The following is a 17,836-nucleotide window of genomic DNA, read 5'->3' as shown; positions in this document are numbered from 1 at the left end:
AAAGAACATAATTCATCTTCTTTTTTTATGATTATGTAATATTGTTGTGTATTGCTTATCGAGAAGTTTTGGTATCAAGCGACACTAATTACGGTAAAATGCTGCATGTAGGCATCAGTGCAGTATTTTTTTTTCTGTGTAGACAAACTTTAGGTCAAATAACTGTCATTTAGTATGTCAATATTATAGGCTTTCTCGTGTCAGGAAGAGGTCATACACTTTTCCGATACACCGCCCTTTTCTTGTGACTCGACTGAGTTCATCTCGTGGCTACTGGCTAAACGGTGCGCCTGCGCGACCTTTCGCTGGTGTCCACACAACTGGAGATGATGCCTTTTCAGTAAGCTGTGCACTCTCGTTGACATTGGCCCAGCGTACACCTTGTAGGTGTGTCACACGAAATGCCTGTTCCGTGTACATGTATAATGTGTGTGCGAAGCCCTCGCCGGCGCCATCCAGCGGCGGAGATATGACACCGCCACGCGATCGCGAACTCCACTGCCAGCTAGAACATCGAATGATCCGCTGTGCAGCTGCTAACACTCCGTTGAGCTGAGCGCTAGTTTTACTACATACAGTGATAGTACGTAGGTAGTGGTACAAGGCCTACACGTCACGGGTACGGGTACTCGGCATCGGCGTACTCTCTTCACAAGGCGAATCCCGCAATGAGGACGTTTTAGTTGATGATGAGCACGATACTTCGGCATTAATCACATCACAACGGTATTATCACAGTCAGTTTGGTGCCATCGCAACTTTAAATTGTTATTTTCCCCCTGTGTGAGACTGCTTGATCAGGATCGAGATGTTCAGCTGGCTTAACAAGGACGAAAACCGGCGCAAGCAGCCGCAGGTTTTCAGCAATGTCGTAGACGGGCTGAAAGACTTGTACAGGAAGATAATATTTCCTCTAGAAGATGAATACCGGTTTCATGATTTCCACTCACCGTCTCTCGATGAGGCCGATTTTACGGCCAAACCCCTGATCCTCCTAGTGGGGCAGTATTCGACAGGTAAGACCACCTTCATTAGATATCTGTTAGAACAAGATTTCCCCGGAATGAGGGTTGGTCCAGAGCCGACGACAGATCGATTTATCGCCGTCATGAAAGGGGAGGCTGACCAGGTCATACCAGGAAATGCGCTGGTCGTTGATCCCAAGCGGCAATTTCGGAAGATGGAAAAATTTGGAAATGCATTCCTCAATCGATTCCAGTGCTCTTTGACCAATTGCCCAGTGCTGGATAGCATCACCATCATCGACACTCCTGGCATCTTATCTGGAGAGAAGCAGAGGCTTGATCGTGGCTACGATTTTGTAGCCGTCTTGCAATGGTTCGCAGAGCGCGCGGACAGGATCATTCTCCTCTTTGATGCACATAAACTGGACATTTCTGATGAATTCAGGAGAGCCATTGAGGCACTAAAAGGCCAAGATGACAAGATCCGCATCGTCCTGAACAAGTCAGATATGGTAGATCATCAGCAGTTGATGAGGGTGTATGGGGCTCTCATGTGGTCCCTCGGTAAAGTGATCAACACACCAGAGGTATCCAGAGTTTACATCGGCTCGTTCTGGGACAGGCAGCTTCATTATGACATGAACAGAGCGCTGTTTGAGGCAGAGGAGATGGACCTGTTCAAGGACCTGCAGAGTCTTCCCCGGAATGCAGCTCTGAGGAAGCTGAATGATCTCATCAAGAGAGCAAGACTGGCAAAGGTTTGTATAAAATTTACTATCGATTTCATCAGCAAATCTATCGTTTTAGTAAGGACTTGTAGGGTAGGTTCAACTTCAATTTAGGTCTGGTTTGCCTACTACTGTACTGTGTACAGTAGTAGGCATCCCCCCCCCCCCCCCCCCACACACACACACTCAATTCTTCAGACATTTTACATTGACATTTTGCATTTGGTTGGGGTCTGACTCTGAAATGACAGTAATACTCAACATCGCGATCAGAATTTGTTCAACAAGGTCTCATATCCGGATATCCATCCATTATTGATGTACTGGGTAACATGATTTGTCCAGAATTTCCACATGCAAGCAGGAATGAGACAGGAGTAGAACTGTCTAAAGAATCCCTGGGTTTCTGATATGAATGATATTCTCCCACCCCCCTGATCCCTGACAGCTGTACCATGTTCCATGACCTTGTAGGACTGTAGTGTAAAACTTAACTCCACTCATGGGCTGGAAGGTGGCAAATGAGGTATAATGCTGACAAGTGTGGAGTGATGCATGTGGGATACCACAACCCACATCACACCTACCACATGGGGAATGCCACATTAAGAGTAACACCAGAGGAAAAAGACCTTGGAGTACTGATACACCAATCCCTCAAAGTCTCCACCCAGTGTGCAGCAGCCGCAAAAAAAAGCAAACAGAGTCCAGGGAATGTTCAAAAGAAGCTTTCAATGCAGAAGTCGAGAAGTTATCCTAAAACTCTACAAATCATTTGTCAGACCACACTTGGATTACTGTATGCAGGCCTGGTGTCCATACCTAGAGAAAGACAAGAAAACACTGGAGAAAGTGCAGGCTAGGGCCACTAAACTCATCCCCAACCTAAAAGATCTACCTTATGAAATCAGACTCAGAAGACTCAACCTTAACACTCTGGAAGTCAGAAGGAAGAGGGGCGACCTCATTCAAGCGTACCGCATCATAACACAGTTAGACAACATCGACCCAAATTCCATCTTCCAGAAAACAATATATCAAGGTACCCGAGGACATTCCCAGAAACTTGCAAAGACCTGTCCTAGAAGGTCCTAGACTGGACGTAAGAAAACACTTCTACAGCCAACGAGTGGTAGACAGCTGGAATGAACTCCCAGAAGATGTCATCCAGTCACAGACACTCCTCACCTTCAAAATGAAATTGTCTAAATTGGGTTATTAATGGGCTAAAAAGCTCCCTAAACCCTGCCACACTTGCAATCTATCTACGTGAAGATGGAGGTGTGGCACTTCAAGGTAAATTCAAGGTAATTCACTGGATATTGCTTCAACATCCTGAGAATGTAAGCCTGAGGGCAAGTTAAGATATACATGTAGATGGAAGAAGAAAGAATGAAAGACAGACTGTGAGTCATCATGTGTACAAGAACTCAATTACCAGTCACCAGTGGATTGTTAGACTCTTTAAGGATTATACACTTAGGTCTGGGTGTTGATTGTGTTAGAAAGCAAGGTGTGAACATGCAATAGTACTTGCTGTTCATGTTGCTTGTGTGTGGAGGTGTGAAAATATTTCTCATTGTAAGTGTGTACAAAGGCATATCAGATGCTGGAGATGAAAAATCTTTGGCAGACCAAGTGAGTTGTTGTGTGTGCATACATGCAAGCACATATTATACACTTTTGTATTACAATGTACCCTTGTGCTTGGTTGAATGCCCAATGTCATTGAAAGAAGATTTATTCATCCAAATCAGTCAAGTGAAAAGAAAGGGAAAAAAGAGACAAAACGAAGAAAGGAAAATGAGGAATACAGGCAAGATTGAACACTGTTTCACTATTAAAAAAAGGTAGAGAGTCATCATTGTGATAATATGGCATGTGCAGTATTTGTTTAACTGTCATTTCTTAGCACCATGGCAAGCAGAGATGAACATCAAACATAATTGAATCATAATTAGTATTGATTCAAGGAGGCCAAAACTTGTAAACAATTTTAATTTCATTTTCCCAAAGCCATTATTTCAAGCAATACAATGTATACTATACATTGTACATTGTAAATGCTTACAGGTTCTTATGTTTAATGAGATTGATGTTGATGTCACATGATACATGCATGTCAGTATGAGTTAGTGGTAGATTGTAGTATTGGGGGTTGATACCCGACACCTCTGCCTAGAGACTGGCCTTTAAGTTGTAAACTGGTAATTGTCATTACCATAATAATATGTCACATCTCCTCAACAAGTGCGGGCAATCCTGTCTGTATGCAAGCATTTGATCCCAACCATCAACCATTTGGTGATTAATAAACAAATGGCCACAGGTTCAGTTTTTATTATGTATCTCATGCCTGATACTGTATATCCCAGGTACATTCTCGGCTGAGTGCACTTCTTGTACATTGCACATGTCCCATATTGCATACAGTGACACTGTGTGTAGTAAAATGTACATGGCTATCAAGCGAAGATATGGTTACCGGTACATTTACTCTATTCTGGAATTTAATGTGATGTCTTCATGTGTGTGTGTGTGTGTGTGTGTGTGCATGAGGTGCTCTTTGACTCCTGGTATTTGATGAAAGCATAGACCTACTGTAGGTCCATGATGAAAGGAAGGGGAGGTCATACAAATGTAGGATGGCTTTGTCTCATCAAAATTGCTTTTGTATGAAATATATGTAGAAAAAGAATCAAGCACACAAGTTTGTTGAATCAGTATGTTAGTGGCATTAATGACTTTTTAATGAAGATTACAGTCTGCATGTTGCAATTCATGACAATTTTACTTCATTGCTCAGGTAAAAACTTAGATTTTTGCCTCCATCTTCCTCTGCTTCCCCACCATAACAAAGTATCATTGATTCAGACATTAGCATAAATTATGCAAATTACTTGTGAATTTGCCATGCACAGTACCATCTTGAGAAACCTTCATTCTAATACCCCTGGCCCTCTGTTTTTCCAACCAACTCAGGCAGGAAGTCGCTTGAGAAGGTTGTGAGAAGGTTGCTCACTCCATTTCCCAGCACAGCTGAGACATTTCAAAACCGATCAAACACGTACCGGTATTATAACGCTTTCTGCACATGCACATGCATCAATATGCTGCTTTGCACTACGCCCTTTTGGAGTTTTGTTTCCTGTAATATAGGAGGTCTGCCAGACCTGTATCAATCATCAGACTAGGGCACTTTTTTTCCTCAAGGACTTACAATGGGTAGTATAGTTTTGAAACTGTTAAATTTATACATCTGCACATAACTCAGTTGTACAGTGTAAGCTTAACAAAGTGATGGACTTGACATTTAGGCCGCGTTCATGCGAATTTCATAGCCAGAATCACAAACATGAATCATGATTCAAAACGGCGTTTCAAATCACGGTCTCAGCGGAAGAGCGTTCATGCGGGCTTTCGCAATGCTGATTCTGGCTCTGCTCATCCTTTGCCATTGCGCAGCGCACTGCGCAGTTTCTGCAACTCGAGCCAGACCTCCTTATGCCAACTGATCAGTCAGTTATTATAGGCCTTTACGTTTTAATTTCAGTGAATACTTTCCAGTACTAAGGTGTGGAATTCAGGCTCTGCCCACAGAAGGGAATAATCCTAATTCTTCGTCTCTCCAATCGTTTCCCTAGGTAGACACAGCGCTGCAGGCATTACTTTTATCAACTCAATCGGAGAGTAATTAGGTGATCCGAGTATCCTCTCGGATCACCTTCTGTATCTGTACTGAATCTTTCTTCTTTCTTTGTTTCTTTCTTTATTTCTCCTCAAAAGTTGTGCAGAGGTTAGCTCAGAAAGTGCATTGCCTCTCAATGTCAAACTTATACCATATATGTATTATGTCGCAAAGACGACAGCGCAAGTAAAATCATAGTGAACAGTCGACCGTGACGTCACTATGACGTCATTATATGAAAACACATTTTCATGCATATCTCATTAATGGAATGGAATATTTCAATGAAATTTACGTCACATATATTTCAAGTCAAGGGAATTCTACCCATATTCTCAAAATTCATTTTTATCTCAAAACGCGCGCGTACGCGCGCGTTGAAATATTTGTATGCTCAAATCGAGCTCAAAATTTTTTTGCACACGTTTCAGACCATTTGGAGCATTTTTTGAAAAATTGAAAAAATTGGACGGACGCGTACGCGCGCGCACATATTCGCACGCACAGCTAATATGAAATAGAAATTTTCAATTTTTTCACACGGATCGGATGTCCAAAATGTCAAGGAATATTTCTACCAAGTTTCAAGTCGATCCGATTCAATATGACGTCATACGGGCCCGTCAAATTCAAAATTCCGCGCGTGCGTCAATGGGGATACACAGTGCAACTATGCCAAAAAACCGCCAATTTTAAATCGGATTTTACTCGTCAGGATGGACGGCGACCCCCCATTTTCTTGACATATTCTAAAAGCTAATGAGTTGTACATGTCATTTCATGGGCTGGCTATGCTGACAAAATGATTAAAAGATATCAAATTTCTTAATAAAGTAAAAAGAGTAAATTTTCAAAATGACGTCATCAAATTTCAAGTTTACTCGAGCGTATCTCACTTATCCTTAGCCAATTTTCACCCAAATTTCAATATGTTGTAGCTTATGAAATGTTCTTTCATAAATATAATCACATAATTTTGATTAGATGACGACATCACCTCAAAAAAAATGGATTGAAGGTAACCTTGTCAAATTTGACCAGTTTACGTGTAATCTCTATGGGAGTGCAATTTTTATGGAAATGAAAATTGACATGACTATCTTTATCGATCACTAGCTCACTTATGCTTCGGTGAATTTCTCTAAGATTTTAATATGTTGTAGCTGAGACCTAGGGCTATCGTAAGTGTGCCCTTCGTTTTTTCATACGTTGTCGGGATCACGTGAAAAAACTTGGTTGAAATTAAAGCTTATCTTCGATGTATTGTAATATTTCTTTCTTTTTACAACTTTATGTGCAATAACTCAAGAAAAACATACCCTATCACCACCATATTTTGCACATGTTTAGTTCATGTCACGTACATTATTTCATAAGATAACAACTACTTGATCAGACGCCATCTTGGGTATGTAAATTAGGGTCAAAGGTCATAGATGTTTCATCCTGTATCTTGGTGAATACATGTCTTATCTTTCCCATATTTTGCACACGTAAAGACCATGTTACAGGGATCATTTCATAAAATAATCACTTTTTGCTCAGATGCCATCTTGTCTGTGCAAAGTGGGGTCAAAGGTCATATGTACTTCTTTTTCTATCTTCGCTATGACGTATTATCTCTATGGGAGGGAATTTTTTAGGTGTGAAAATTGACATGACTCTCTTTATCGAGCACTATCTTACTTATGCTTCGGTGAATTTCTCTCAGATTTTATGTTGTAGCTGAGACTTTGCACTATCAAGACTCGAATCATTGATTAAAAAAAATCGGATCACCTTAATTTGTCAGTGATGACAAATTACAATCTCTAGTTACATGTATTATTATATTAAACAGCTAACGTTAGATACTAGCATAGAATCGGTGTATGGCGTTGATGTAAACAAATAAGTGCAAGTATGGTACCAAAACACACGATTCATAAGACGTACACAAGCACGCGAACAGAGCAAGAAGCTGTGGGATACCCCTCGAGACACGCATGCGCACAACGCACAATGACGTCATAGAATCATGATTGAAATCACGGTTGCGTTCATGCGGTTTCTGCGATCGTGATTCTGGCTGAATCATGATTCAAAACGCCCTATTTTCCGCGTTTCAGATCGGCGTTTTGAAACGCGTTTAAATGGAAAAATCGCATGAACGCAACGCAACCAAACACGTTTAGCGACTAAACGTGTTTAGAAACGCAATTCTAGTTTCGCATGAACGCAGCCTTACTGTCATACAACATTGTAAGCAAAATGGAATGTGGTGTTGGCTAACTGGTTTCACTGTTCCTTTTTGTAGACAGTTTAATGCATGGACCTACAACATTGTAGGTCCATAGTTACAGGCTAGATCACAATATGATTATCAATGAGAATACTACGGCTGTAGTACCAAACTGGAATCTTCCTAAATTTTCCTTTGGTGTGTCTATTGTGAGAATCTTCAGATCTCACAAAGGCTTTGTTTTTCTATTTTAGTTTGACCAGAGAAAACATTTCCTCCCATCTAGTGAATCAGTATTCAGTAAATATTTACAGTAATCAATACAGTATTTCTTCCACTAACTTGCAAGATAATACATGAACATTTGAATTGCATTTTGCATTGTAGTGTGCCATGAAGTGGACTTTGCCTGTTGGATTGTATAATGCGTGACTGCATTTAGTGGTAGCCATATTTACAGGCTATTGTCATATTCAATAATAATCTCTGGTGTGTACCGAGAAAATGCTCTCATGACCTAATACACTAGATATTTTGCTACTGCATAGATGGGGAGGCACATCATACATTATTATGAACAATATGTATCATGAACTTTGCTCACCGCGCAATCAGTTCTTGGATATCCCACATCTTTATATCTCAACACAAGCACTTCACAACCCGGTGACTCTCGCCCATGTGCTGACGTCTCTGTGCCACATGGATCAAAATAGAATAGTCAAGTGCTGACTCATTGCCAAATTCCAGCAATGAGTTCCTGTAGCCAATAGTCTCACGTTGCCTCTTGGGAAGAAGAGTGTCCTCCAAGACTACAATTTTATTGCCTTGAACTGACCCCTTTTTTCCTCTTTTTTTTTTTCTTCTGTATCCTTGTTTTTCATGAGAGTGTGGTGGGACTGTTTTTCATAGTAGCTCCATGGTTTTAGTGTCGGAAGTGAGAGAGAAGAGTATTCTACTTGTATTTCAATCTGATGCTATTTAATCTGTGTACGGGGTTTACGGCAATTCATGTACTGTACATGATAGCTCCTTGGTTCAGTTAGTGGGTGAAATTGAGGTATCATCTTGTCTTTTTATAAATTTATTATTTTATATCCTACCTGAAAACATGATACATAAAGATGTAATGTATTGATACATGTGTATTGATATGACTATAGAAGGAAGAGAAAATGTGTGCAACATTTTTCGCCTTGTGAGTTCCCCCAAAACCTGTGAGCAGGCTGTGATGTGAGTACAAGTGTATACATGTATTCTATGTCACAGGAAATAGTACTGTCGCCAGCCCGACAAATGATATTAAGGTTTACATATACCCTGTAGGTGTAGACGGAAGAGATAGTTGGAAAAAAAAAAACCCATGACACAAATTGTACTTGTCTTGCAATCAAACTGTACATATGGGCCATCTGGTTCCCAGTGAAGAAACTGTCAGAAAGTGTTATTGAAATCATTCTTTATTTGTCTTTTACATAGTCAATGCCCCTTCTACTGCAGTTCACTCTGGGGTTGTTGTTGAACCAAATGATTTTATACTGTACGAGCTGAAATTTTCGCGTACAGATATTTTCGCGAATTGCTACTTGGAGGACATTTTCACGTGTTGTTAATTTCGCAGTTGCAAGGGTCTAACTCGGCGTAGTTATTTGCGCGTTGAATATTTTCGCGTGTTGTTATTTTTGCAGTTCAAAGGCAATTCGCGGAATTCGCGAAAATAAAACCACCGTGAAAATTTCAGCTCGTACAGTATTGGGTATAACGAACTACATGTATTTCATACTTTGAAGAATATTATGCATTTACAATTTATTTAATGGTAGGGTATAAAATTCTAGTTGTAAAGTCTCTCCATTAGTATAGTTGCATTGTCCTCTTAAAGGCATAATTTACTATTTGCAGATGAAGCAAAAATCCGGCATTAGTGCTTCAAAATAGTTGTAAAATGTGAGTTACAACAATAGGGATAGAAACAACCAGTGTAAAGATTTGAACTACATAGTGTAATTGATGTTAAGTAAATTGTTAGATACATACATTACATGTTTAAAAAATGTGAACAATATTCTAGTTATAATGAAAATGTTTCCAGACAAATCCGTCTACAGTTATGGTTTATTGAGAAAAATAGTGATATCTACTTATGCTTTAGGCTTTATTGCGAAAATGTTATATGGTGGGATGTTTTGTGATACAACTGACCTACAAAGTACATACATGTATGCATTAATTGTGATATCTTTAACATTTTTTTAATCACTGCTCCCAAAGGTAAACGGGACCTTTAAGAATTTGAATAATTTAAAGGCATTGAATTCAAGTCCTTTGTGAAGTAATCAAAATGTTCATAAACACACACACACACACACACACACACACACACACACACACATACAGTATACACATGCACAAGAATCTGAGAGTCTATCTGGAGCCCACTGGAACCAAATTCCAGGTCCAGTTACGAATGCATGCTGCTTGTCATGCCACTATTCCTGTTCCTCGTGCTTGTTACATGAATTTGTGTGTGTGTGTGTGTGTGTGTGTGTTTCTACCTGTTTCTTTAAAATGATCAAGTGAAATTAAACTTTTTTTTTTTTAATCACTCTGAGTGATAGGAATCTCACAGGGACAGAGGTTCCCTGTAGGACCTAGGGGAATTGCCCTGATTGCAGGAAATTGGCTTATTTTATTATTTCTTCTTCCCTGTATCTAGAACTACAAACTTGAACAAGAGCCTAAACAAGTACCTTGGTAGTAGTTTGGTGCAATGCTAATGTCTGGATCAGTGAATAAACTACAAAATGTGCAACGGTCATGTTTTGATTCTATTTGTTAGTTCATCATGTCATTTACGTGTATGCTGTGATGCAGTATTCTAATGTGAATGGTGATTACCAAGTATGCTGAAGCTACTGACTACAAGAATAAGTAAATCTCATTGTTATGATTGTACCCCACAAATACTATGGATTCAGCGGCATTTAGGTCACATTTGAGGTGTGCACACTGACAGCCACATACAACTGTATGACAATCTTAGACAGATTTTGTGGAAATTTGTTTTAGGTACATGTAGGATGTCATCAATGGACAGAGACATCATCAATCATCCTCGGTGTTTTCTGACAAAAAACAAGCAAAAAAAAAAATGTAAAGCTTGGAAAGTCTGCTCGTATGTGCAAGCTACATCATTGATAATCTAGCCAGCTATTGCTTTTGGGTTGACAGTGACCTTGCTCTGACTTTCAGGTCTGAGGCTAATTATGCCCCTCCCCCCCCCCCCCCCAATTCTTCATCTTTCGTCTAAAATGGTACAGATGCATAAGGAGAGGTAATGTTGATACAGTATGGCGGAGAGTGCATGGGGCGACAACAAACATTTCAGGTTATGAGTTGAAAGTAGCAGTATGATTTTAGTTGCAGTAGTATCATTAATATTATTGTTATCAATTGATTGATAGCCGAGACCAGGTTTTCCCAGTCCCAACTTAAATGTCGCAGTGCAGTGAGAAAAGAGAGAGACATTAAAAAAACAAAAGCCAAGATAAACTTGAACTGTTAAACATGTACACTGTAATTTACAGGATAATTTTGTAGCATTGTAAATTGTAGTAACACTTTTGCTCAGTCAGGGCTGTGTACCAATTGGGTTGTGCCATTTGAGGCAGTGATAGATCATAATAACGCAGGCTCTGATTCGTCATGCGCTCCCGATATTTCTGTGATTTCACCAAAAATATTAACTTATTTGTTTCTTATTTGTAGGGCATCCTCATGTCAGGACAAAATCCCCTTCGATACAGCAGTAGCAATTATTGAACTTTTTTTGGGGGGGCCTAATATACAATGGTCTCGCCTCCTCCTCCAGTGATGAAGGAAATGCTTTATATCTCTTAATACGTGTCGATGTTTGTTTTGATATGACAGCTTGTGTACATCAAATGTCAGTATATCAGAATATTAAGATAATAAAGAGATTTCTACAAAATGTTAGTTGTTACGAGCAGTACATGTACATATCTCATATGCTCCCTTGGTTTATTACTGGCGTACAACTTGTATGTCATTGGTTAATCGTGAGCTCTTTAATTATATTATGCAAGAAAGAATGAAATATGTACATTGTAGAATTCTCTTTATAATTTTTCTACGATGTTCTTCTACTGTGACATCACTTCATTGTTACAGCCATCTTATCCAGTGATGATGGCACATTTATTTACTCAAAACTTTCGAAATTAATAACTTTTGAATGGATTCTCTGATTTTTCTCAAATTTTACTGATGTGTTCTACTGACATTACTGCATTCACGGAGCCCATACATGTGCATCAATGTGTACATGTGTTGGTACGTATTTGGGGTGAAATTCAGTGTTAAGTAATGATTGTGAAGTAAAAACATTGCAAATGGAGCATAATATACATCATTGTATTTTTGATGTTTCCTCAAAGCCATCAGTAAACTTGTAAATCATTTATTTCCCTCTTCTTGTTTTGTCTTCATAACATGCAGGTGCATGCATACATCATCAGCATTCTGAAGCGTGACATGCCATCCATGTTTGGCAAGGATTCCAAGAAGAAGGAATTGATCAACAACCTGCCCGAGGTGTACAAAGAGGTTGAGCGCACCTACCAGATCTCTCCTGGGGATTTCCCTTCCCTGGCACGCATGCGAGAAGTCCTCAAGGATCTGGACTTCACCAAATTCCATGCGCTGAAGCCGCGCATGATCGAGAAAGTGGACAACATGCTGGCCCACGACATGACCCGCCTCATGCAGATGATTCCCACGGAGGAGGCCATCGACAAGACCAAGCTGGTCAGGGGCGGGGCTTTCGTCGAGGAGCAGGGTCCCTTCCACACGGGCTACGGCGAGGGGGCCGACTTCGGCAAGAACGAGATTCAGGAGTGGGTGGTGCAAGACAACATGGATAAGTACGCCGCCATCTTCGACTCACTGGGCCCCATCGATGGCAAGATCTCGGGGACGGTGGCCAAGCCGGAAATGGTCAAGTCCAAGCTCCCCAACACCATGCTGAAACGGATATGGACGCTGGCTGATGTGGATCGGGATGGTAAATTCGACCGGGAGGAGTTTGCCCTGGCCATGCACTTGATCAACGTCAAGCTGGAGGGCCATGAACTCCCAGCAGAACTGCCGTCGCATTTAGTGCCCCCGTCCAAGCGAGGCTTCAGTGGTGTGCCCACTTTTTAAGGTTAAAAGTTTGTGATAATGATTATGAAATATTATGTGTATCCCATATTTTCTATTTGCGAGCAGTACAATGTATATATGTTCTACCAAATAAGTTAATTCCCGAAATTCTTTGGGGTGATTTGAAGGCGGAAATTCTGAGATGATATTGTGTAATGTGGTAGATTTGGTCGAGTGAAGGTTGTTCAAATGTATGAAGTTGTTAGTGTACAATATTTGGCAAATTACTGTTGCTGCTGCTGCTGTTTGAGGGACCAGTTTGCGCGATCTGCTTCCGGTACCTAATGCTTATCAGGCGAGGTGTTTCTCACTGGTTTAGAGAGAACCAGTCATGTCACTAGTTTGCTTGTCTTTGCACGCTGCAGAAATGTCGGGACGATGAGGGAAAGGGAGATGGTTAGAGGAATCGGTTCAGCACAGGCCCCCAGAAATGGCTTATTTTGTATAGTCTCTTCTACTGTTCTGTCTACCAGTACCCACATTTGTCACGAGCACCTCCCCCGCCCTTTCCTCATTCCTGACATGGCACTCCTGGTAGACTGTGAGACTCTCTTTTGATCTTGTGATCTCATTTTGACGAGGTGCATTTTTGTAACATTGATCATTTCTATGCCACCGAGCTATTGGTAAGATAAGCATGCGTGCGCAATATCCTGTTATAAAATAACTAAAGTTTGGCAAGAAAGAGAAAACACAAAGAATATGTACCCGGTACAGTAGATCATGCATTCTGTGCTGAATCTGTAATTGGGACTATTTGTTTCCACAATGTAAATGAAAATAGAAAATAGATTTCATGTCTGCTTAGTGAACTTTTTACCACATAGATATATGAATAGAGATATTTTTATCTGTTTTATGACTTTCTTTTCTTGGCAGTGTTGAAGGTACTCAGTACTTGTTTTGGTCATAGGAGGGTTAGGTAAATACAAATGTATGTCTACATGTAAGGAGTGATTAGGCATTGGTTAATGATGACTGGTATTGTAACAATTACATGGCGGGACATCGGAGCTGAATGAATGAAAGCCAAGCACTTGATCAGACAAGACAAATATGATTGCTGCAATCTTCGCCATACGTATGCCAAAAGAGCAGTGATGTGAAGATACAGTGTACTTGCGGTACAGTTGCACGTAGATATAGGGCAGGCCTGGCAATGCGGTAAGAAACTCCACTGCCTTGCGACTACGGTATTAAAAAAAAAAAAAAAAGGCTGTGTGTATTAAACCCAGTGCTTATAGCAAAGAGTGGAATGGTGCATGTCAGGGTATGGCAGGGACCGTGAACTTGTCTTTGAACTGCGCAAATGGGCAAGAATATATGGGTTGGAGCATTTCTATTTTGCTCAATGCACACTACCCGTGCAGTAATCACATTGGGGCATATCATCCTTGAAAACCAGCTCAGCACATCTCATTCTAAGTTCAAAACCCTATATGGAAAAAAAAGCGGAGAAAATATGTGATGTGTGCTGCTCTCACTTTATTGTGATGATTGCAAAGAAGCAGTTCACTCTCTCGAAGACATTTATAGTTACGATGTATTTTAAGTGTGGAATACAGAAAACATGTCTTTATCATATGCACACAAGTTTACCAGTGATTCTACTGTTTCCATTCCATTTAAAGTTCGTTGCTGTAGGACAATGACACAAGCAAAGTTAATGTGAAATTACCCTCCCCCTCAAAAAAAGAAAAAAAAGTATATATTAATATATATACATTGTATTACAAGTAAAAGTGAAGGTCAATAATGACAATGGAACTTCCAAGCTAACTTCATTTCAGTTACCCTTTTCTGTACATCTCGTAATGGAGTTTATATAGACATGACTGAAGGTCTTAGCAAATGATTTGCCTGCATTTTCTCTTTCCTAAAATGTAATCATGCAATACATGTTTCATATCTTTTTATGTACTAAGAAGGGAATATACCTGTGTTGAGAGGGATTGTTGAGATTATAAAACTGTCTCTTTTTCCGTTCTGTGGTCAAAGAGTCATAAGCTCTTCACTTTTTTGTAGTTGCGTTTTTCAATCATGTAGTTCTGTGCCGTTGATGCATTTTATTCATAGTTAATGGAGATTGCTTTTAAATTGGTTTCTGTTCTGAAAGTGGTACTTCAATGGAACATGGTTTCATATACACTCGGTGGATGGCATGTTAAGGCAAAATTAGGCACCCTGCCAAGTATGCAAAATCACAGGGACCAATTTTGATTTCTGTCCAAATTTGCCATCAAGCCACACTCGTAGAAACACACTAAATTTTCAATTTTTCCGGGCAGGCTGACAAAGTTCGTGCTGTCAAGTACATGTATGAGAATCTTGGTGTAATTGTCAAGCACATCACAGCTCATTTTGAAATGTCGAGAAAGTACTAAAGAATAATTGTTGCTGTATCATCTACCTGACATACATTGTACATGTGTATGAGTGTCTATTTACAGTAAAATACCTATTCTTTTTGTTTTTTGTTTTTTCATGAATAAACCTGCTATTATAAGTATGTGTGTATTGTTCATGGAGCTACCCAATGGAAATCTGTACACATTGTGATGTAGAAGGCAAGTTATAAGTACTCTGTGAAATAATATTATAGTGGCTCACATACTGTATACATGTATAAACATCAATCTGTACGGAGATTGCTAGTGAACTTGTTGTAGCATCCATGTGTACTGTACTGTGTATGGGAGAGGTTGGATTTACAGTCTGGGTTTACACATAATGATACATAGTATGCAGAGGAATTCAACAATGTCTAGTAAAGATGCCTTGAAGTAACACTGTTTGAATTGTAGCACTGAGGCTTAAATGAAGAATTAAGATTTACTTGGTATAAGCATGTACACATGATCCATGAATTGCATGAAGTTTGTTCAAGGCAAAATTACACGGAAATTGAATACAGTTAAAACTACATGTACTAGTATTTGTCACTTGACATGGATATAGTCTACATACTAAATACAGAGACTGTGGTCTCATCAATCTGTAGGGATTTCTACTGATGGCAATGTAGCCCAAACTTTTAAATGCAGAGTGTTTTATGACATTGATTGTTGGTGATTGAAGTATCTGGTGCTGTGTAGTAGATGTAGATAAGGGTCTCTACTTGTTCCTGAAATTTCCTGTGCTTCCAGGTCGTGCTGGACAATCGTTTCCTGTTTATTTGTTTGTTTCATTTGTTTCCAAACAGCATTTGTGGAATCAATTAATTTTTCATTCATTTGAAATGAAATTTCAAGTATGTGTATCAATGTTAGATGCTCGGAAAGTCACAAGCTACAACAGTGTGCGGATCCCTATTGAAGTCATGTGTGTTATAGATCATACAGAATACATTGGTACATTGTACACCACTAATATTATGTACCAGTACACACTCATAGATGCAGGTATGCATATAACATTATTGTTGCAGAGCAAAGGGTCAGGAGACGAATGCAAATGCAATATGATTTCTTGACTGCCCGAGTTGTGTCCGATGAACGGAATTAAGAATGTAACAGAGAGCATGCATTGAGAAAGAAATTGACCATTGCAAGTCAGAATTTTGAACACCTCAGTGGAGATGTGAGGATTCTTCAGGCACAAATAGTTTGCTGCCGGAGGATATGCTGTATGAGTGTACGTATTAAGGTACCATAAAGAATTTACACACCACCAATAAATGTTTCTGCTGTGAGACCTACCAACAAGTACTGTACTTCATTTGTGACTTGAATCTGTGAAATGGACTTCCTACACCATACTTTGCTTATTTCTTGCTCGTTTAGTTTTTGTTCTTTGTTCTTTGCTGCCATGAATGTAGCCTTGTACATTGTATATGTTTGAAAAATTAAGATAAACCAGATATATCTATAGCGTAGTGTTCCCAAGTGAGTGCAGGTAATTAATGCAGCCATGATAGAGTCGTCATAAATTGGTCCATTATTGCCATTGGTATCTGGTTCTTGCATTCAATGGCAGAACACTGTGAATTAAATATTATACTAGTGTCTTAATGTATAACTCTCTGTGTCGAAGAGGCAGAGCACTGGCGATTTGGAATGGGAAAAGAACAACACAAGAAATGATTTTGCCTGCGAGTGAATGTATGGAATCGTTGTAGGCAACTATTAGCATGTGGCTTTTGTGGATTTATTGACATGTACAATGAATGAACTGTTTGGTGTATATCCTTACAAATCACCCCTTCAAAGTAGGTCCCCAAAGATCTTTATTTTTTGTTGGTATAGTGACAATGTATATGGCAGCATGAAAGTACTATGTGCTTACCTATCAATCTAGTGTAAACGAAAATTGTAAGTTGTTTAAGAAGTCATTTTTTTTCCTTTCTTTAAGATTGGCATTGAACTTGTGCTGTCCAATAGGTAGATATCAAATGACAACACTGAATGTAATAAATTGGAGTGCCATTAAGCAGTCGCACTGAACTCCTACCAAACTGTGTGGTGCTTTATAGCTGGTGTGATGGCTGGTGTTTGATATGTCTAAATTGAACAGGTACATTGTATGGTTCAAATGCTGCTTACCCCACATGCATTTACTTATGTCATGCTTTTTTTTTTTTGCAGTGATTCAGTACTTTTGTGCATTGTGTGTGCGTGTGTGCTGTGTATATGTCATATATCTCACCGATCATCCCATACATGATAACTCTTTGCAAAAAAGAAAAAAGAAAAAAAAAGTGATTTTTGAAGAGTTTTTGCATAGTTGCCTCAATATGGGGTGCAGGGAAACCTTATAACATGGACCTACTATGCCATGGTTATATTAAACAAGGATGTATTAAAGTACCATGACAATTGATTGCCATGTATTATCAGTTTTTTAACTACAATATCAGGGTATAAAAGCAAAGAAATTTAAAGGGTTGGAACCTGCAAAACCACCAAGGCTGTTTGTTATGTCAGAGCTCTTTATAACATGTTTCCACTGTGTAAAACATTTTACACATAGTCAAGCTTCACAGTTATTGTCACAGCATGTTCTCTGATAGGCA

General features: G+C 39.5%; 1 protein-coding gene across 1 annotated transcript; it reads left to right on the top strand.

The window, feature by feature from the left end:
• Positions 1-503: 503 nt before the first annotated feature.
• Positions 504-17,267, top strand: LOC139732950 (EH domain-containing protein 1-like). Its single transcript, XM_071643785.1, has 2 exons — positions 504-1,723; positions 12,121-17,267. Exons 1-2 carry the CDS (start codon positions 809-811, stop codon positions 12,823-12,825), a joined length of 1,620 nt encoding a protein of 539 aa, XP_071499886.1. The 5' UTR covers positions 504-808; the 3' UTR covers positions 12,826-17,267.
• Positions 17,268-17,836: the final 569 nt, after the last annotated feature.

The sequence above is a fragment of the Diadema antillarum genome, unplaced genomic scaffold (assembly GCF_040938485.1).
Source record: "Diadema antillarum isolate AM-2024a unplaced genomic scaffold, OU_Dant_1.0 seq00000456_RagTag, whole genome shotgun sequence".
NCBI classification, from domain to species: domain Eukaryota; kingdom Metazoa; phylum Echinodermata; class Echinoidea; order Diadematoida; family Diadematidae; genus Diadema; species Diadema antillarum.
Note: the sequence above shows the minus strand (reverse complement) of the source record. Positions and strands in the feature narration are given on the sequence as shown.